This window comes from Schistocerca americana, chromosome 8 (genome assembly GCF_021461395.2).
Source record: "Schistocerca americana isolate TAMUIC-IGC-003095 chromosome 8, iqSchAmer2.1, whole genome shotgun sequence".
Classification (NCBI taxonomy): Eukaryota; Metazoa; Arthropoda; class Insecta; order Orthoptera; family Acrididae; genus Schistocerca; species Schistocerca americana.
The window spans coordinates 392,047,970-392,070,827 of record NC_060126.1 but is presented as its reverse complement, the minus strand read 5'-3'; the positions used below and the strand labels follow the sequence as shown (position 1 = coordinate 392,070,827).

Genomic DNA, 22,858 nt, shown 5'->3' with positions numbered 1-22,858 from the left:
TGTTTCTTTGGCTTAATTGCAAGTGCCTTGCTAATTTGCCGGGTAGAATAGCCATTCTCTTTGAAAACCCTCTTGAGATGGGCAAGCTCTTCAGGCAAACTATCTGTATCTGACGCTACTTGAGCTCTGTGTACAAGTTTTTTAAGTACACTCGTTGTTTGCGATGGGTGATGGCAGCTGGACGAATCGAAATACAAATCAGTATATGTGGACTTTCGATAAACCGAATGCCCCAGAGAGCCATCACTCTTCTGTCTAACTAGCACATCCAAGAAAGGGAGGCAACCATTTTCCTCTCAAATGGTTCAAATGGCTCTGAGCACTATGGGACTTAACTTCTGAGGTCATCAGTCCCCTAGAACTTAGAACTACTTAAACCTAACTAACCTAAGGACATCACACACATCCATGCCCGAGGTTGGATTCGAACCTGCGACCGCAGTGCATTTTCCTCTAATTCCATGGTAAACCGAATGTTCTCATGAATGGAGTTGAGGTGATCTAATAACTCCATTAATTTTTATTCTCCATGTGGCCGCACTACGAAATCAGCAGCCCTCAAACCAACTGTTTTTTGGAGGTACGTGGATGACACTTTCTGCTCCAGAGGAAGACGTCAGAGAACTCCGATAGCCGCGGCAATTGACAACGCCGAACACAGCTGAGTTCTGCAGTTCCACCAGCGGGGGCGCTGCTGGCGCGCGGTGTGGTTCGTCTTTCCATATGATTTTGACGCATGCGCGGAATACTCGCTGCACGCTATATATTACGGAACGGAGGGCGTCTTCGTCAGTACCCGCTGGCTGCACCAGCTCGCTGCATAGCTAGCACTGCAGAACTGTGCTGAGGAGACACCCAACAAGACAACCTACGTGTGAAGACGCATTACATCGGCATGCATGGGAGGCAAAGCAATAACTGCTGCGAACTCCATCACACATCGGAGGACAAGTTATCTCCGTGCAGATCCACGCGAGTCTTCGTCAGTCTTCGATGGCTCACCTGAGGATGGCTGGCAGTTGTCCAGTCGAAATGTCGTGGATGGAAGCTAACGACGACCGGCTGCAAGCCCGAAATCTTTTCAAAAGGCAGGTGTTAGACCTTGTAAACTTATGGGGTGGTGCATATATATCGACGACACATTAGACATGGTGAGAAACAGCTGTGTGTTTTCCCAAGACATCCTAACAGTCTCCACTTCGACATTAAAAAGCTGGAGGTAGAGGCAGAAGAGGACCAATAGCTAGACTTTCTAGATGTGCTGGGTACGAGAAATGCTGAAAACATGGGTCGCAGGGTGTTTAGAAAACCGATACACACCGACCGATATCTGCTCAAACTTTCAGATCATCACTTAAGTCAGCAAAGAGGAAAGATTAATACGTTCGTAACACGTACAAGACGAATTTCTAACATAATTAATCTAACAGTATTCGCTCTAGAACTCACAACATCAATGTCCCTCTGAACTACCGTAAAAGGCGTTTCAGTTGCATTAGTGAATATATGATCTGTTTCCACACATGGGACATGTTTATAATGTTACGATATATCGTAGCATCTTTGACACTCAAATGTTTGTAAGCACTTTGTATGTATCAAAACATGTGGGTGCATGTTAGAAATATTTTCTGTGACAAATCTAAAGTGTTCAGTGAGAAAAATTTACGTGTGCAACGATAAGAATGCAGTGGGAATGCATTCACACCTGTTCGACGAAACCTATGAACACAAACACTCCAAACCGACATTTGACGTAAGTCACATCCTGTGCAAGTCTGTAACGCAACCATCTGTGTGGCGTGCTTACAATTATGTATTATTTATATTTTAGGACAATTAACCTGTAAAAAAACGCACCACATGTTCTAATGAAAGCATCAAAACAGTCTTAAGATGAATCGTAATGATTCGAAACCGGTAACAGTACGTTTTGAATAATGGAAATGAAAATAAATTTGTGGCTGCTTGCTGTCTCAACACTATCAAACCATGATAATGCTCATAAAACAGAGAGAGAGAGAGAGAAAGAGAGAGAGAGAGCTACATCCCATCCAATTCCAAGGCTAGTGGGCAGGTCAATTTCGGAGTCCGTAATATCGTTCAAATGTTCGAGAGCGATATGAAATAAAATTAGTCTATTGAAGGAGCATGACAGGTATGTTAGGAGGATTTTGATAAAGTGTGTTGCACTCATACAGGTAACGGCACAGGAAAGCTGCTGTGGCCAATACAGGGGAATTTTTCAAATTTTTTGAGTCCTCATCAAGTATGCGTACCTGAAGACATAGAACGAATTCAGAAAAGTGCAGGTAGGATCTTAACAGGGCAGCGTAACCGACACTGGAGTATACCGGAAATATTCAGGCTGTTGAATAGGAAGTTCTGGAAAAACGCGACATTGGCTCTCGAAATCCGACTTGATAAATCTAGAGGCCCGATATTATAGGAAGATGGCACAACATAACCTGTGTCACTGTCTCGTGAAGGGTTAATGAGAATACGATGATGGATTAGGGGGCATTTGTGGTGTGCAGCCAGTCACTTGTTGTGTTTGGAAAGAACTACATTTCGGTCTTGGTGGAGTCGCCAGTGATTGTTGAAATCGAGTTTCAGAATGTTTTACTGTCAGGGGCAATTACACACAATTTCAACGGGAAATTACCGGTTTCGTCCGTCAGCGACGACGTTCAGGTAATGAGAAGAAAGCAGGAGCTCAAGCAAACCACGTTGTCAGATACTATTCACATGTCGAACCATTCAACAATTACATACTTACAGAAACACATTATACCTCCACATTTTTGTCAAGGACGTACTGTCCGAGACATAAATTAACAATATTTCCAGTCCACTCATTCAGACCGAGGTGTTCGGCAGGTTTTTCTTGGTTGTAAGGCAAACGACAGAATTGGAAATTTTCTCCCATACATTCCCACTGGGGAACCCCTGGACCCGATACCAGTTCTCATGTAGTCTGTCTAGATGAGCAGTTTAGAACTCTGCAATGAATCCGTCTCTCGAACAGCCTGCCTTGTGCATCAGAGCAAGTAATGAGGAGTTGAAAAGCACGATGGGTTACAGAGCCAAACAGTTACATATTTTCATATTTTTGGCTAGGTCCGTGTTGTCACTGGTACACATTAAATGTGGATTCGAGCTCATGGTTCCGACCAAGGAAAATGACTCAAATGGAAGTCCATTCCCATACCTACCCAAACATTTCGAAGTAGGTAGCCTTTATTCCATTCTCATTTATTTGCGATCTGGCTGAGAAGAACCAAGCTGTACGGTGCATCAGGATACCAAGCAACCTCTCTTGCTTATTAGGGCAAAAGAGAAAATTTAAAAACAAGTTCTTTGTCAGTATCGAGAAAGAAAATTCGTATTGTAACTGTTAAAACATTAGCTAAGTACAGAAAAATCAGTGATCATCCCGATAATGGTAGATGCTGTACACAATTAGGTGATAAAATTGACCCCTGGTACCTAGAAGACCTGCTCCACACACATCCTCTGTGCCCAGGCGGTAGAACAGAGAGAGAGAGAGAGAGAGAGAGAGAGAGAGAGAGAGAGAGAAATAAAACCAAGGGTACTAAGCTTTATGTGTACAATCGCCCACTAGAAGACATTTCATACCACTATAATTATTTTCATAGGTGGAAGGTAGTTAGACACATACGGTAAGTTTCATTTCACTCGTTAAGCTTAATTAAGAGTAGTACCATTACTGTTTCCTTCACAGCAAGATTATAGTGTAGTAAACGAAACTCAACCAAATTTTCTAAAAGTTCTGAGTGTTGGAGACTGGAGGTAAAGTTACTCACGTGAAGGTGCAGGACATGTCGATACACATGACGTTCAGCCAGAAGAAGGCTGCCAGGAACGAGAACTGTACGACGAACGCTGCAACAGACGATCACAAGAAGTTAAGATTTCGTCTTGGTGGCACGCTAAAGTAAATCGTAGTGACAAGAATGACAAAGATCAGGTGGAAACTGCTACAGAATATTTTCTCGGTGAATTTTTATAAGTGCAAGAGATTCATGCAGTCTTCTGTATGCTAACTGCTCCCAACCAGCTACCAGTTGCCCATAAAAACAAATGCTATCTTTTGGTCCTGACATACCGAATACTACGTTCTTGAACTTTAAGCTTTGATCTGTGCGCACACAAACACACACACAAACACACACACACACACACACACACACACAGAGAGAGAGAGAGAGAGAGAGAGAGAGAGAGAGAGAGAGAGAGGGAGAGAGAGAGTGAAATACATTTCAAGAAACCGGCTAGGCACATGTATACAATCTGTTAGCACTTGTTCATCTATACGCAACGTTACCTGCACTTGTAATGTTCCGTGAGTTTAGGTGGTGCACCACATTGGATTATTGTTTGAATTGTTGTAAAGCCATGATTAATTGGTTTTACTTCAATAAATGAATAAACAAATGCATTATAATTTATACATATTTTAGGCGCTGCCCGCTGTCGTTGACAATCCTGGATGACATTAATATATTTATTATGTGGTCTGGAAATGTGCTTGTCTTGTGATGGTTTTGAGCATATGATCGCTTGTGAAACATGTTTCTAGTATAGTTATCACACCTGCAGGACATAAATGAAGCGGTGTGCAATTCGCCTGTAAGACCAAGTAAATTAGCAATGGTAATTCTGGGAGGTACATGTGGTCAACCAGTCTTACAAACGACTCCGTATTCTGGGCACCGTAGCTGTGGTAGTACATTATTTAGCAAGAATTTAGCAGTGTTAGCAGACGTGTATATTGTTGCTCTCGTGTGCAAGAAGCAATCCAGGAAGCAAACAGAAGGGAAACTTACAGTTGTAGCGACTGGTTGGCCCTGCTCAAAATGCAGATGAATGTTTTCCCCCTCCTGAAAACGATTCCAAAGGGGTGAAACGACGCTGTCGCCAATAGTAAATTGCCAGCCATTTTATTTGCGAACGGCTTCTAATCTGCCAACAACCGCTTCTCGTGCAGTGTCGTCATTCCGGCGGCAGGAATCATTTGCACCAACAGCACACACAACAACATTAAGAGACCTTGTATTGGCTTATAATGTATGCCTCTTCTTACCAAATTTTCCCACCGTAGTTTAGCCAGCGTCATGTTCCCATGACGTAGTGTATTCTCCTGGATCTCAAAGATCCCTTAACGTGTGGACTATCGGCTCGAAAGCATCCGGACACTACTGTGTAATGTTGAATGGACTACTAGATTTCACGAGAGGCAGAAACCGCCAGAGTAAAACAGAAGCAGTATCACCAAAGTGGGTCCGTCAGGAGAGCTGACTTCAAACTTGGACTAGTCACTGGATGTTACCGGAGTAACACATCCAACAGGAACATTTAAACCTCTCTTCATCTGCCCAGGTCGACTGTTGGTGATGAGACATCCAAAAGTTGATGGCACATTAGGTCATGCCGTATATCGGAAACCAACACACACAGATCTATATCTCCATGCCAGTAGCTGCCATCATCCTTCACAGACCATAGGTGTCCTTAACACCTTAGTGCATAGGGCGCACTGTGTATCCGATAAAGATAATTTGCAAGAAGAGCTCACATACCTCAAGAGCATTTTTAAATCGATTGGATTTTCTCCGCAACAAACTCGTACAGCTTTCACTGCAAAACCTAGATTGCTGGTATGTGATGGGAAAGAAGATGGTAATTCCTTCATAGCTAGTGCGTTTTTGCCCCATGTGGGTGCTCTTTCCTCGAAGATAGGCCATATTGTTGAGAAACACTGTGTTAGGTGATATACCCCCCGCCCCCCCCCCCCCCCCCCCCCCCCACGGAGATTGCATCTTTATTCGGTTCTGTGAAGGACGATTTATAGCTTTGCAAAGCGGGTGGGTATCAGATTCCTTGCTGAAATTGTGAGAAGTCGTATACAGGTCGAACAACACGCACTGTTCATGAGTGATGTGTGGAGCATCGAAGATACACACGCTTATTACAACCAGACAAGTCAGCTGTGGCCGAACACTGCATTGATACAGGGCATTCCATGAATTACAGGGATGTGATGATTTTAACATAAATCTCTTCCTTTTGGGAATCTGTTTTCAGGGAAGCTATAGAGATTAGATTAGCTAATAATTTATAAATAGAGATAATGGTTTTAATTTGGACAAAGCATGGAATCCAGCTCTTGGGGTAATTAAACTGCAGAGAAGTCGTCACGGTGTCACCGCCGCCGATCAAACATCGATAAGCGAATAGAATGTCTGTATGCCTTCGCCACAGGCATCGCATGTGTAAAAGCGTATTTCTTTGCCGCCGACCAGCATCTGCGACCCGCATGCGCAGTACTGCTACGGTGGAGCATATAAGGCCGCGCTTGGCATCTTGTCGTCAGTCTTGTGACTCACTCTGAGGATGACCGGACGATATGCGGCTGAAATATCAGTGGAGAAAATTTTATTTGCGCGGCTGCATGCCCGAAATTTAATGGACTATTCATTACGCGACGACAAGTTGAAAATGCACTCACTGAAAGCGTCCCCAACAGAGTTCAAGCAGTCGTAAAGGCGAAGGGTGGACACAACCCATATTACTGTCCACTAATAGGTGTCCGGATGCTTTTGATCAAGCAGCTTATAGTCGACGATGTTTGAATATCACAGCCGGTTATGATTCACGTTCCAGAGCGTTATTTAAACTGGTCTGTCATGCATCTTCAGGCAAGTCGACGAAGACTGTTGTGTGCTTCTCACGTTGCCCTATTTATTGATGCGCTGTATGCTGCTCTGGGCAGGTGCCAAGATCGCAGTAGCGCGACAGTCAACACTACTCGCCCTACGACAGCAGGAAATGAAGAATTCCATGTTTTTTCCAAGTAATAGGACTTATCGCATAGGATCACCTTTTCCGCCATGTGTACATTTAATCGTTATTCTCGTGTATTTTTCCTTTATTTATCGAAATCAGAGAAATTAGAAATGAAAAGGTAATATCCGTAGTACCACAGGGAAGTGTGATAGGACCGTTGCTGTTTACAATATATATAAACGAACTAGTAGAAAGCGTCGGATGCTCTTTAAGGCTATTCGCAAATGATGCAGTTGTCTATACCAAAGTAGCAACGCCATAAGATAGTAAGAATTTGCAGAACGACCTGCAGAGAATTGATAAATGGTGCATACTCTGGCAGTTGACCCTGAAAATAAATAAATTTAACGTTTTGCGCATACCTAGGAAATGAAATCAACTTCTGTACAGTTACACTATTGGTGACAAACAGTTGGAGACAGTAAAATACACTACTGGCCATTAAAATTGCTACACCACGAAGATGACGTGCTACAGACGCGAAATTAACCTACAGGAAGAAGATGCTGTGACATGCAAATGATTAGCTTTTCAGAGCATTCACACAAGGTTGGCGCCGGTGTCGACACCTACAACGTGCTCACATGAGTAAAGTTTCCAACCGATTTCTCATACACAAATAGTAGGTGACCGGCGTTGCCTGGTGAAACGTTGTTGTGATGCCTCGTGTAAGGAGGAGAAATGCGTACCATCACGTTTCCGACTTTGTAAAGGTCGGATTGTAGCCTGTCACGATTGCGGTTTACCGTATCATTACATTGCTGCTCGCGTTGGTCGAGATCCAATGACTGTGAAATGCAGAATATGAAATCGGTGGGCTCAGGAGGGTAATACGGAAGGCCGTGCTGGATCCCAACGGCCTCGTAACACTAGCATGGCTGTAACGGATCGTGCAGCAACGTCTCGATCTCTGAGTCAACAGATGGGGACGTTCGCAAGACAACAACCATCTGCACTAACAGTTCCACGTCTGCAGCAGCATGGACTATCAGCTCGGAGACCATGGCTGCGGTTACCCTTGATGCTGCATCACAGACAGGAGCTCCTGCGATGGTGTACTCAACGACGAACCTGGGTGCACGCACCAACGGCAAAACGTCATTTTTTCGGATGAATCAATGTTCTGTTCAAAGCATCATGATGGTCGCATCCGTGTTTGGCGAGGTCGCGGTGAACGCACATTGAAAGCGTGTATTCGTCATCGTCATACTGGCGTATCACCTGGCGTGATGGTATGGGGTGCCACTGGCTACACCTCTCGGTCACCTCTTGTTCGCATTGACGGTACTTTGAGCAGTGGACGTTACATTTCAGATGTGTTACGACCCGTGGCTCTACCCTTCATTCGATCCCTGCGAAACCCTACATTTCAGCAGGATAATGCACGACCGCATGTTGCGGGTCCTGTACGGGCCTTTCCGAATATAGAAAATGTTCGACTGCTGCCCTGGCCAGCACATTCCCCAGATCTCTCACCAATTGAAAACGTCTGGTCAGTGGTGTCCAAGCAACTGGCTCGTCACAATACGCCAGTCACTATTCTTGCTGAACTGTGGTATGGCGTTGAAGCTACATGGGCATCCAAGTTCTGTTTGACTCAATGCCCAGGCGTATCAAGGCCGTGGTAGTTCTAGGTACTGATTTCTCAGGATCTGTGCACCCAAATTGCGTGTAAATGTAATCAAATGTCAGTTCCAGTATAATATATTTGTCCAACGAATACGCGTTTATCATTTGCATTTCTTCGTGGTGTAGCAATTTTAATGGCCAGTAGTGCATCCAGAGCGATCTTAAGTGGAATGACTACATAAAACAGATAGCGGGAAAAGCAGGTACCAGAGTCAGATTCATCGGAAGAATGTTACGAAAGTGTAACTCAACCACGAAAGAAGTGACTTATAAGGAGCTTATTCACCCGATTCTTGAGTATTGTCCATCTGTCTGGGATTCCTTTCAGGCAGGACTCATAGAGGAGATAGAGAAGATCGAACGAAGATCGTCATGGGATCGTTTAGCTGGCGAGAGAGCGTTACGGAGATGCTAAACAAACTGCACTGGCAGACGTTACAAGAGAGGCGTTGTGCGTCACGGAGAGATTTACTATTGAAATTTCGGGACAGCAGTTTTCAGGAGGAGTCGGAAAACATATTGCTTCCCGCCACATACATCTCGCGTACTGACCACGAGGAGAAAATTCGAGATGTTAGAGCCATACAGAGGCTTACTGACAATCATTCTTCCCACGCACTATTCGCGAGTGGAACAGGGTTGGAGGGATCAGATAGAGGTATCGAAAGTGCCCTACGCCATACACTATTAGGTGGCTTGCGGAGTATGATGTAGACATAGATGTAGATGTAACATTTGACATTGGCATTTCCGATCCAGCGTCCTTAATTAATTTTGTAGTCTACTATTGTTAAAGTTCTTCTTTTCTTCACCACGGAAACGCCCGGCCACTATTGTGGGAATGACTTTCGGACCTTGTTCAAAAATTACCTGCTGTTTTATGTTACCCATTTATGATAACTTCCTTAGGATATCTAAATATCCAGAGGCAGAATTACTCTGATTTCTAAATTAATCATCAGACATGCTGTTATGGAACCAGGAATGATATTGTCTTCAATCCGAAGACTGGTTCTATGCAGCTGTGCACGCTACTTTTCCCGTGCAAGCCCCAGCATCTCTATAGCCATCTGCACCTGCTTACTGTTGTCAAACCTTCATCTCCTCCTATAATTCCCCTCCCCCTCTCCCATACACAGCTCCCTCCATTAGGAAACGGTATCACAAATTTCTTTCCTCCCCAATTCTGTCCAGCAGCTAATCATTAGCAGTACGAGATACCCATTTAATCTTCAGCATTCTTCTGTAGCACCACATTTTAAAAGCTTCCACTCCGCTCTTGTTGAACTGCTTGTCGTCCACTTCCACACGAGGATACACTCCAGCAAATATCTTCAGGAAGGACCTCCTGACACCTACAGTTACGAGAGCCATCCAGAAAATAAAGAACATTTCTCCAAAGCAGGATGTTCTTTAATAATACTACAGAAACTCAATATACACGTTTTGACATATACTTTGACTACTTTTCCGCGTAGTCCCCCTTTTACATTGAGACATACGTTGTACCTTGCCACGAGTTTGTGTATACCGTGTGGCTGCCTTGCTATCGAATTAAGTCACGACAGCATCCTTCAGGTCATTTGCGAAGCGTATACCAGCAAGCTGCTCATTCAGTTTTGGAAACAGGAAACAGCCCAACGGTGCCAGGTCCGGAGTGCAAGGAGAATGCACGAAGATGTCCCACCTGAATTTCTCATGCGATGAGGCGTGTGTCTGCTGGGCAGTTTGCGAACGTGTATTGTTGAGCAACAATAATTCCACGCGAGAGCTAGCCTCTTTGGCAGTTCTGCATCGCCTGGCTAAAACGTTCAAGGATAGCACTGTATGTGTCGCTATTGATCGTTGTGTTGCCTGGCATGAAATGGACGAGAGACATCTTCACAATCGCAGAATACAAAAACCATCACTTTCTGGTTATATCTAGCTTATTTGAACTTGCGTGGCTTTGTGGCGACCGAGGATGACGCCACTCCATAGACCGTCGCTTCATTGTGGGGGTGTTATGATAAGCCCATGCTTCATCTCCTGTAACCATCTGGTAAATAAACGTATTGCCTTCCTTTTCGTAAAGCTTCAAGAACGCTAATGCAGCACCCACTGCCGCAGCTTTCCGGTCATCCCCGAGTATGCATGGTACTCACCGTGCACAGATTCTGTGGTACCCTGAGTACTGACTGAAAGATCCATGCACCATTAAACGATATACTACCTGGCACTGCATTGATGGGCTGTGCGGCTGGTCCCGGCGGAGGTTCGCGTCCTCCCTCGGGGATGGGTGTGTGTGTTTGTCCTTAGGATAATTTAGATTAAGTTGTGTGTAAGCTTAGGGACTGATGATCTTAGCAGTTAAGTCCCATAAGATAAAAGAAAAAAAAACTTCCTGGCTTTGTTCATGCACGTCGCTAATCGTGGATGTCGATTATCTCGGATGATACGGTCAATCTTTTGTTTCAGAGCATCTGTGATGACTGAGGGTCGTCCTGATCTCTCTTTGTCATGAACGTCCGTTCTCCCATTCTTAAATATTATGCATCACTTTCGAAGACCGGCTGCAATCATTAACAAGTCTGCGGCGAACGTCACAGAGTCTAACATTTTCGCCGGTTGAAGTGGCCGAGCGGTTCTAGGCGCTACAGTCTGGAACCGCGCGACCGCTACGGTCGCAGGTTAGAATCCTGCCTCGGGAATAGATGTGTGTGATGTCCTTAGGTTAGTTGGTTTTAAGTAGTTCTAAGTTCTAGGGGAGTGATGACCACAGCTGTCCCATAGTGCTCAGAGCCATTTGAACCATCTAACATTTTCCGCTTGGAGAAAACAAATAATATCTTGGCACCTCACAGTCGGCAATTTTCCCAATCGGCACAAGCATGATCACATCTATCTCTTCAGTTAGAATGTGACAATGTCCGACTTAACAAACGCATCCGACAACTGTCCGCATCGCACTGAACACAAGATACCAATGAGCGGCTGCCTCAAGACAGGTGCGCGGACTGTACTTGCAAAATAATTGGAATAGAGATAAACATAAACATCATTTCTGCCCTTTTTATTGCTCATGAAAACCACACATTGCATGTTGTACCACCATACAGCGAGACCTACAGAGGTGATGGTCCAGAGTGCTGTACACACTGGTACCTCTAATACCCAGTAGGACATCCTCTTGCATTGATGCATGCCTGTATTTGTCGTGGCATATTATCCACAAGTTAATCAAGGCACTGTTGCTCCAGATTGTCCCACTTGAGCTGCGTCACGTCTTCCATAAACAGCCTTTAACTATCTATCCCAGGCATGACCGATAGGGTTCATGTGTGGAGAACATGCTGGCCACTCTGGTCGAACGATGTCGTTATCCTGAAGGAAGTCATTCACAAGAGGTGCACCATGGGGGCGCGAAAAGTCGTCCATGAAGACGAATGCCTTGCCAATATGCTGCCGAAATGGTTGCACTATTGGTCGGAGGATGGAAATCACGTATCGTACAGCCGTTTCCGCGCTTTCCATAACCACAAGCGCCGTACGTCGGCCCCACATAATGCCACCCCAAAACAGCGGGGTAATTCCACCTCGCTGCAGTCGCTGGACAGTGTGTCTAAGGCATTCAGCCTGACCGGGTTGCCACCAAACACGTCTCAGACGATTGTCTGGTTGAAGGCATATGCGACACTCATCGGTGAAGAAAACGTGACGCCAATCCTGAGCGGTCCATTCGGCAAGTTGCTGGGCCCATCTGTACCACTCTGCATGGTGTCGTGGTTGCAAAAATGGACCTCGCCATGGACGTCGGGAGTGAAGTTGTGAATCATGCAGCCTATTGCGCACAGTTTGAGTCGTAATACGACGTCCTGTGGCTGCACGAAAAGCGTTATTCAGCATGGTGGCGTTGCTGTCAGCGTCCCTCCGAGCCATAATCCATAGGTAGCGGTCATCCACTTCAGTAATAGCCCTTATGTGGCCTGAGCGAGGCATGTCATCGACAGTTCCTGTCTCTCTGTGTCTCTTCCATGTCCGAACAACATCGCTTTGGTTCACTCGTGATGCCTAGACACTTTTCTTGTTGAGTGCCCTTCCTGGCACAAAGTAACAATGTGGAGGTCATCGAACCGCGGTATGGACCGTCTAGGCGTGGTTGAACCCGAGCCTTGTACCTCCTTCCTGATGGAATGACTGGAACTGATCAGCTGTCGGACGTCCTCCGTCTCATAGGAGCTGCTCATGCATGGTTGTTTACATCTTTGGGCGGGTTTAGTGACATCTCTGAACAGCCAAAGCGACTGTGTCTGTGATACAGTATCCACAGTCAACGTCTTCTTCAGGAGTTCTGGGAACTGGGGTGATGCAATTTTTGATGTGTATATATTCAATGTTAAGAAAGTTCTTTTTTACAGAAAATCTTTTCGTACTGTTCCTAGTCCGCATTTGATATCCTCTCAAGTTTGGCCATTGTCAGTTATCTTTCTATCCAAACAGCAAAACTCATCTACTAACTTTATTAATATTTAGCCTCTCTGATTTAATTCTACTACTTTACATTATCGTTTTACTTTCGATGGTACTCATGTTTTAACTCTTTCTTGAGACACTGTTCATTCCTTTCAATTGTTCTTCCTAGTCCCAAGCCATTTCTGCCGGCATTTCAGTGTCATCAGCGAAGCTGAAAAATTTTATTTAATTTTCGTGAACTTTATTTCCCTTTCATTTAATTTCATTTACTTCTTGCTCAGTGTATAGATTGAATAACGTGGAAGATAGGTAACAACCCTATCTCACTCGCTTCTCGTCTATTGCCAAACCTTCATGTCTCTCTGTTTTTATGACTACAGCCTGGTTTCTGTAAAAGTTGTAGATAACCTCTTGCTCCCTGTATTTAAATCCTGCAACCTTCTGCATTTCAGTGAGTGTATTCCAGTCAGCATTGTCAAAAACTTTCTTTAAATACAGACGTGTTTCGTGTTTGAAGGTGTTCACAAACCAGTTTCTTTTTAGATAGATTTCTCATTGAACAAACACAATTTTCGCTTCTGAAGTTACAGCATCATAAGTATTTTTTAACTTTATTTCTCATGAACACATGTTGTTGCTTTCGTGGTTTTCTGTATTTAGCGTTACAGCTATTTCTCTTACCAAGCTTGGCATTTTTCCTAGCTTGTCATTTTTCTGATTTCGCCGTTCACTGCACGGTGAAAAACAGCACTTTCAAATTTTCATCCTGTAACTGTTCAGAAAATACGATAAGAAGGCGAAAGATATCGAGAAACACACTCGTAGACGAACACTGACACAAGAGAGAGAGCTTCAGCCTCAACATGAACGTTCACAAACCATTTAATTACGTCTTTTTCATATCCAGCTACTAGAGTCACATTGCACATTGCACTTTGCTAAGAAACTGCTGTAAAAGAGGGAATACTCGTAAAGTTTAAAATCTGACGCTCTTCTCTTAACTAAGTTCGAGTTACAATGCCGAGAAAGATCACGTCCTGAGTATAAGCTGGCTTAAACGAAGTTAAACCTACGTATACTATTGTGTCATTCCTCGTCCGATTAGGACTGCCTGTTGCATTTATAAGATCTTTGTTTTTTTGACAAAAAATATCTAACTCCCTTCATTTGGTTTATGTATATTGCCATTGGATGGCAAAGCTACAGCGATTATCAGTTGATTCATAGTACCTTTACTCTCATTCAATCACACATGATCAGTTTTGATATTTTAATCACCTTGAGATGCTGCAGCTACAATGACGCTTCGTAGTTGCAAGTGCAAGACGACGGCCCTGAGCAGATTTATAGAGAGTATGCCTGTCTGGATGAGGTCAGTCACACGAGTGCTGAAAGGAACTCGTTAAACTTCGGTTACACGATAAGTCTAACCTCAAAGCCGTAAATTCAACTAAGTACCTACGTAATACTATTACGAACAACTCAAATTGGAAGGAACACATAGAAAATGTTGTGGGGAAGGCTAACCAAAGACTGCGTTTTATTGGCAGGACACTTAGAAAATGTAAAAGAGCTACTAAGGAGAATGCCTACACAACGCTTGTCCGTCTTCTTTTAGAATACTGCTGCGCGGTGTGGGATCCTTACCAGATAGGACTGACGGTGTACATCGAAAAAGTCCAAAGAAAGGTAGCACGTTTCGTATTATCGCGAAATATGGGAGAGAGCGTCACAGAAATGATACAGGAATTAGGTTGGAAATCGTTAAAACAAAGCCGTATTTCGTTGCGACGGAATCTTCTCACGAAATTCCAATCACCAATTTTCTCCTCCGATTGCGAAAAATATTTTGTTGACACCGACGTACATAGGGAGGAACGATCACCACGATAAAATAAGGGATATCAGAGCTCGTACGGAAAGATACAGGTGCTCGTCCTTTCCGCACGCTATACGAGATTAGAATAATAGAGAATTGTAAAGGTGGTTCGATGAACCCTCTGCCAGGAACTTAAATGTGATTTGCAGAGTATCCGTGTAGATGTAGATGTAGATGAAGATGATAAAGATGCCGAAACCAGTTGTGACTGAATACGTCACATGGAACCGTGGCTAAGAATGAAGCTATTGTGCATTATATGTATGACATCAGGGACTGTCTTCTGTATAGGAGAGCATCTTCCTTCACTAAGCGTGACTTCTTGCTATCGTACTTTCTGTCACAGTAGTCTAAAGTAATGTGGATTATTAAGAATATTATATTCGAAGTAGGGATGCCGGTTATCACTGAAACAACTGGTCTTTGTTATATTGGTTTTTTTTTTCATCTCCATTTTAACCTGGCTACTAAAACCGCTCAAAATAACCGGTTCGTGAAAGAAGCGATTTTCGGTTTTTCTTGCTGTTATTTCCAGTAATAAACGCAGACATCGCACAGAGACTGAAAAATTCTAACACTCCCTCAGACTCTTGCGTTATACGTTTCAAGATACTGTACCTAGAATAAAAATATCAAAAAACAGGTAAACAAAGAAAAACGTGACCCGTATACTATTAGCTGCTTTTCTAGAGAAGTAGCGACGGGTGGATACTACAAAAAATCGCCGATATTCCCCTAATGATTACAGTTTTTTTAAATTCTGCCCAAAATCATGTTGTAATCGAGAATCATACCCTGGGGCGCTACGAATAGTCAGTATTACGGGATGAAAACTGAGGTTGGAGAGCTCTTTTCTTCGTGTTATGCTGCCCATTTGAAACGGTTACAAACAGATAGAGATACACCACCTAGATAAGAACAGTAGCTCAGCTAGCTTCTATTTTAACTAAAGAAACACTGTTTCTAGCTTTGTTTCACAGTTTATTATTAATGTTATTGGGAAACCTAGGTTTCAAGTTATAAGCCCATTTTCAAGTACATTACTGATTCCCAAAGATGATAATGCACAAATAAACATGATGACAAGGCAAAGATAATCATCTCAACTTCTTAACGTATTGATCCATAGCTTAATGTACAATTACGTCAAAGACCATTCTTAACAAATTACATACATTATTAAGCATTCACCCATTGCAATGCAATGAGTGGACTAAAGCTATGCATCAGCCAAGAGCTTTTTAACTACTGGACTGGAGCCAAAGTTTGGCTTCTATCCTGGGGTTGTAATCTCATCTAAAAGAGGTGAATAATTGCATTGTGTTTGCTCGTTTAATAACAGGTTAGGGGATATACACATTACTTTTTAATTACTAAAATTTCTAATTGGTTCAGTTTGGCCTCCTTTTCCTCTGTGTGTGGAACGTGTACATCTATTGCGTATTTGTGGTTTTTGTTCAGGCAATGTGCTGCAAAGGCTGAATCAGGCTTCTTCAATCTCCAGCTTCTATGGTGTTCCTTAAGTCTGGTACAGATTGACCTCCCTGTCTGTCCAATGTAGCAAGACTGACACTCATGGTATGTGATTTTATAAACCCTACTTTTTGTGATAGCTGGTTGTTTGACTTTTGCATTGAACAAGAAACTACCTATCGTCTGAAGGACATAAAAAACCGCAGAGAAGCCCTTTGCCTTCAAGATGTTACTTATGCTATTTGATGTTTTCCCTATAAAAGGTAATCTGGACCATTTCTTTTCCTGTTTGTCTGTGTTTTTCATTTGGAACAGTAGAGACCTGGCTAGCTTCTTCATCTTTTTGCCTAAAATTTTATTAATGGTGGTGTTGCAGTCAAATTCTTTATTTATGGGTATTATTTTTATTGTATTAAGTTCCTGATCAAAGTCTTCTAGGGACATAGGGATAGAAAGAAGACTGTGGATTGTTTGTAGGTTATAGGATGTTGGGAGGAAGCCGGATGGAAGTGTCAGTGAAGGAATCTTTTCGGTAAATTTTAAATTTACGTTACGTCTTCTATCTCTAAGCTTAAAGATAGAAGTCTCTTACATTCACGTTCTATGGTGGACGTGGACGGCCAGCACCTGTCGCTTAATCGTGGTTTCGCCATTCTTCAACCACTTTTCATAGATCCTCAAGACAGCAGCACGCGGACAGGTGACGAGATTCGGTTGAAACCTTCCTAAGAGACAGTTTCCGTTCCTTCCAACCTAATCATATAAACAACTGCAAATTTGGAAAGACATCAGCTGTAGAATGGAATGATAACGATGAAAATTTGTGCCGGACCGGGACTCTAACCTGCATTTTCCGCTTATCGCAAGTGGTTGACTAACCATTTTTTGTTGCTTTTTTAATTTAAAAAAATACCAGGTACTAGAACTCGATTTCCCGCTTATGGCGCGGAGTCGCCTTACCATTTTTAATTTTTATTTTAATTTTTTATTTTTTTGTTAAACAGAATATCTTTATTCTTAAAAAGCTGCCCTTCGAGGGGTAAAGAAGGTAACTACGAACAAAAAATACTGAAGCATAAACAGAACGTAAACGCCGCGTTCTGGCAGCAGCAACATTAGACTCGGCACCCACCGCTAGCATCAATCAGAACGTCCATGAATCATAACTCGTCATTCGGGCTGGGCACGTCTTCACGAAGAAAGGGTTCATATGATTCTCCCACTTGCTCCAGTCCGTTCCGTAAATTTAACATGGACATGAGGCTAACTTCTTATACCCGGCACACCCCAAGTGTGGGGAGGGTCAAAGATGACACTAACCGGATAATTAGCGAAGTACTGGCAGTAGCGCGGGTGGTGTCGTAAAAGAGTGAATCGTTCCAATAATGAGGTCCGAAAATTGGGAAAGTGTTTGTCATCATCACGGTTGAAACACGTATGTAACATAGCAGCGATGGCGAGGCATTGTAGCATCTGTGACCAGAGAGTATGCGCTTGACCGCGCGAGTGTTGCGAGCGGTTCTCAGTCAGTAGCAGTCAGTCAGTCGTTGCGAGTCTGTAGCTCTGTCTAGTTGAGAGCAGTACTCAGTCTGTAGTCGTCATGCAGAGCGGTCGGTCAGTAGTAGCAGCCCAGTGCGGTTGTGTGATGTAGGCGGTCGGCAACACTGGTCAAGATGAGGAATAAGGTATACTGTTAATTAATATAATCATTAGGTAATGAAAAATTTTATTTATTGTAATTATTCTCCAACAAGTCTCCCAATAATATTTTTTTATTTCAAAAGCATTTTCTCAAAAATTTAATTTTTATTGAACTCAAGATTTCGTTGCACTTCCCATTTCATTCCACTTCTTTTGAAGAAAAATTCCACTAAAATCACAAAAAAAGAGAATATTATTATTTGCAATGCAGTTCCTCCAAGCGGTGCGCAACAACAAGAGCAGATATGTGACATCCATTTATTCTGAGGTAAGACTTTAATTCTGATTGTTTTACACAGGGCCAAAGACCGATATTTCGGTTTAATTGTATTTTCTTGTCACTGAACGGATTTTAAATTTTGTGAAGAATTTATATTTGAGTCAGATTGCGAATTTCACATTTTTTGTTGCCATTGTCAGTACATTTCATTGTGGGCAGGTTACGCATAGAGCCATGTCCATCAGCATTTCTAATTAGTATCGTCCTTTTCTTTTAAAATTTTTGTAGGGAGGTTACACTTGGCTCCCATTTCTATTAAGTATTGCTTTATTTTCTTTAAAAATTGCGGTGGGGAGGTTACACTTGGCGACCCTGCCAGGATCGTATTTCGTTGAGAGTCTTTTGAACAACAGTCAGATATCTGCTCTTGTTTGCTTAGATATAATTAGGATTTAGCGCAACGCTTTTAATAATATTGTGACTTTCTCTCTACAGGTCAACGGCAATTTGTTGCTTTGTTGTATTTGTGTGTTGCTTTTGCATTGTGTTGATTTGTTTTGTGAAAAATTTTGACTATTGTAAAAATGCCGCGAAAGACTGTGAATAGTGTATCGCGAAGTATTGTGAATGAAATTACCAACTTAAACAACGTGACCGATAGTAATTGTGATACGCAACGTAATGATGACAATCTTGCGTTCACTAACAATCAGTGCATTCCAACCACTAAAGATGACTTTCACCTTAATGATGAACAAACGAACTCAATTGTCTCGTCTGTTAACTTGACGACAATTGATGACGCAGAATGCTCTATGGTAATGAGCGCTGCCGAGTTTAACACACCCGATTTAGAAAATCCAAGTAATGTACAGACAAATTTTTCGAATGAAAATGATCAGTGTAGTGAGAGTATGACGGATCCATTTAATTCCGAAATAATGTCTGACAGTGTACATCCGACTGATAATCCTTTTTGTAAGTTGCAAAATGACCAAATGGTCACACAAAGCGCGACAACTGCAGGTACACCATTAAACAGTACTGAGAATGCAACAGCTACTTTAAGTTTGGATCAATTTATGACAATAATGCTACAGTTTAAGAACGATCTTAGGGAAGATATCAAACAAGATAACAAAAAACTCAAACAACAACTTGATGAAATTTTTGACAACCATTACAAACAACTTAGCGAAACAATTGATAAAAGTGTCGATCTCACAAACGGAAAACAAGACGACCGTAAAGAACAGAACAAACAAGTTAGTGAGCAGATTACAGCTGTTACCGTGCAATGTCAGGACAGTAAGGAACAACTACGTGATGATACTAAGACTTGTGCTAATAACAGTAATGAAAAGGTTGGCACTGTTGCACAAGAATTCAGTAGCACACGTGTAGGCACAACCGAATCACATAAAGACGAGATTATTGCAGTCACTGAACAATGTTCAGCAAACGAAACACTGATACACGAAATTAATGCAGTCACTGAAGAATGTCCTAAAAACGAAGTACAGATTCGCGACGAAGTTAATTTAGAGTCAGTGGAAGTTTCATACACTCCGAATACGGAAGTTGACGAGAAAAGTGAACGACACAATAACCAGATTGACGAAAGCATTGAAGTAACAGAGATGAAAAACATTTCAGTTAATAACATGCCACAACAGACGCCACTTTTTGAACATGAGTCTGACACACGCAGCGTGTATAATGTGAATAATTTACAGAGACTACGCGAAGTAAAATCCGAAAAGCCACGCGACTTAAAATATGAAAAGCTACGCAACTTGAAATCCGAAATGACACAGACGAACAGATTCACACACAAACCCGAACGTGTTTTTAAATTCAATGACGAGTACGTAGATTACGAGCAATTTGCATTTGTAAGAAAATGTAAGGAATTTAATAATGACAGCGTACAGGTACACGCTTTGCACTGTATACGACAATTTATCTTTGTACATTCACCACTATTACCTGTAATGCAAAAACTAGCTTTGAACCAGATGCGACAATTTGCTATTGTATTTTCATCAGCATTATCTATTATGCAGAAATTGGAATTAGCATGCAGACAGCAATTTATTTCTGAATTTTTACCGCCATTGCCTGTAACGCAAAAGCTAAAATTGATTTGCAGTGCGTAATTGACCTCAGGGGATTCATTACGCTTTAATGAATATGTGCCGTAGCGAGCATAGGGCCCCGAGCTGTAGTAGTGCTGTTTCATCTTTAGTTTTCTGCACTGCTGCCTTTTCTTCTACTGTCCTTTATATCTATCAAACTGCTCTTTAACTATTGCTCTACCTAGTATTAAGAAACGAGTAATGAAAACCGGATATGACAAATATTTTACCGAATGTGACAATTTTCATTAGGCACTCCAGAACCAGCGTAATTTTAATAACAGATAAAATCGTAATCATCAGTATGTGTAGAATTAAAAGTAACAGAAACGCATTTTTTGGTAACAATAGATGTTTTTCACCACAACAGCATGAAAGTCAGCCGCTTAGCATACGTAACCAACAATGCAGTGTACAAGGTCAAGCAAACTTTAACGTTTCGCCGCGTGCACGTATAGTCCCAGCTCCAACAAATAGTAACGCATGGCAGCAAAGAAATAACTACGTACAGACAACACTCTATTTCAACTCGTATCGCAATGCGCCGTATAGAAATTACTATCATGACAGACGTAAAAATAACGAGCACAATTTTCAGCGTACATTTAATAACAGTCGATCTTATGAGCAGCAACAACATCAGCAACAACAAATAATCATGAATGAAACAGACAATAGGTGTCATCGATAGCGTAACACGTCAGTAAGAAATAACAGAACAGTTCATATAGTGGATATGCCACAACATTGTCCCGTAAATAATAACACGTACGATAAATTTTAACCAGATACAGCACAGATTGCATATTACAGTAACGCAAACATTACTTTTGACACGCAGAATTTTGTTCACGAGAATGTTATTTGAAACATGCTTTGTTGAATGCACCACTTTTATCGCACCCTGATCTTACTAGAAATTTTTCCATTGCCACCGACAGTTCCAACACCGCTTTAGGCGTACACATTTTCCAGGAAATTGAAGAAGATGGTTCAATAGTAATTAAAAACATCGCATTTGCAAGCCGCATTCTGTCACCTGCTGAGCGAAATTACTCCGTTACAGAACTTGAAACATTATGTGTTGTATGGGCTTTTATGAGATTTAGGCACTTTCTTTATGGCAGACATACCACAGTTTACACAGATCACAGAGCGATACAATTTTTACTTTCAGCCAAATTCACGCATGATAGATTAAGCAGATGGAAACTTTATTTACAGGAATTTAATTTTACAATAGTTCACATTTCTGGCACACAAAATGTTATAGCAGACGCACTATCGCGTTCTCTCAGCAACAATCAGCAAGACGTAGCAACCAACTTCTGCAAAACAAATTTCAGTGTCATGTACATTCAGCAAGTTGCATTTGAAAACTTTATTTCATCGTCATTACAGGACATAGCACAAGAACAAAATAAAGACAATGTGTGGAAAGAAATTAAACACCTTTGGCAAGATAGGAAAAATGTTACGATTAGGAACCATTACACTGTACGCAATGACGTTCTGTTTCGCCGCTCTCATCCTGACAGCAACAATTGGTTATTATGCATTCCTGACGAACTGGTTAACAAACTAATTTGGTACACTCATTTAAGTTACGCACATTACGGAGCAAGAAAATGTTTTCTTATACTGAGACAGAACTGTTATTTTGCCAACATGGAGAAACGTATACGACGAGTTTTAGCGTCTTGTAAAATTTGCCAGAAAGCTAAATCAGACACCACTTCACATATTCCTCCTTTATATTCCATTATACCTGTTAAATTAAGACACATGGCCGCTGTAGATATTTTTTGTCCGATTCCGAGAACTAACAGAGGTTTTTGCTACATTTTTGTCGCTGTTGAGCTCACTTCAAAATTTGTTACTTTCACTCCGTTACGCAAAGCTACTGCTAAAACTGTTTCGAAAGCATTTGTAAAACATTTTCTATTTCATGTAGGGCATGTAATGAAAGTAATTTCTGACAATGGATCTCAATTTCGTAGTAGCGTATGGACACGCATGTTACGAGCCAGAAACATTTCTCCGATTTATATATCCAAGTACCACGCTTCTTCGAACCCTTGTGAAAGATTAATGAAGGAAATTGGTAAGCTGTGCCGAATATACTGCCACAAAAGACATATTGATTGGGATACACACATACTCTCATTCCAAGATGTAATTAATTCCATTCCAAATGAATCCACTATGCTATCTCCGACTGTTGTACTGAAAAACGTTGAACCACCGAACAAAATTAAAGAATTAATAGAATTTCCCAAAAGTCGTCGCCTACGACACCACGAAATAATTAACATTGCGCTGAACAACATCAAACGTGCCGCAGAGCGCCGGAGAAGACAGCAAAAACAGGTTTGTACACGCCGATACTTTCACGTTGGACAGAAGATACTAGTACGTACACACTATTTATCCAGCAAATTAAAAGGTAAGTGCAGTAAATTTGAACTTCTATACGCAGGTCCATATCGGATTCGC

The 22,858-nt window shown here is 42.1% G+C and overlaps 1 protein-coding gene across 1 annotated transcript in view; it reads right to left on the bottom strand.

Annotated features, from left to right (window-relative positions):
• Positions 1–22,858, bottom strand: part of LOC124545442 (probable G-protein coupled receptor Mth-like 1) — a 133,541-nt gene that overhangs the window by 85,362 nt on the left and 25,321 nt on the right. The window contains exon 2 of the mRNA XM_047124364.1: positions 3,828–3,906. Within this exon, the coding sequence (XP_046980320.1) occupies positions 3,828–3,856 (29 nt within the window). The 5' untranslated portion in view covers positions 3,857–3,906. The remainder of the gene's footprint in view (positions 1–3,827; positions 3,907–22,858) is intronic.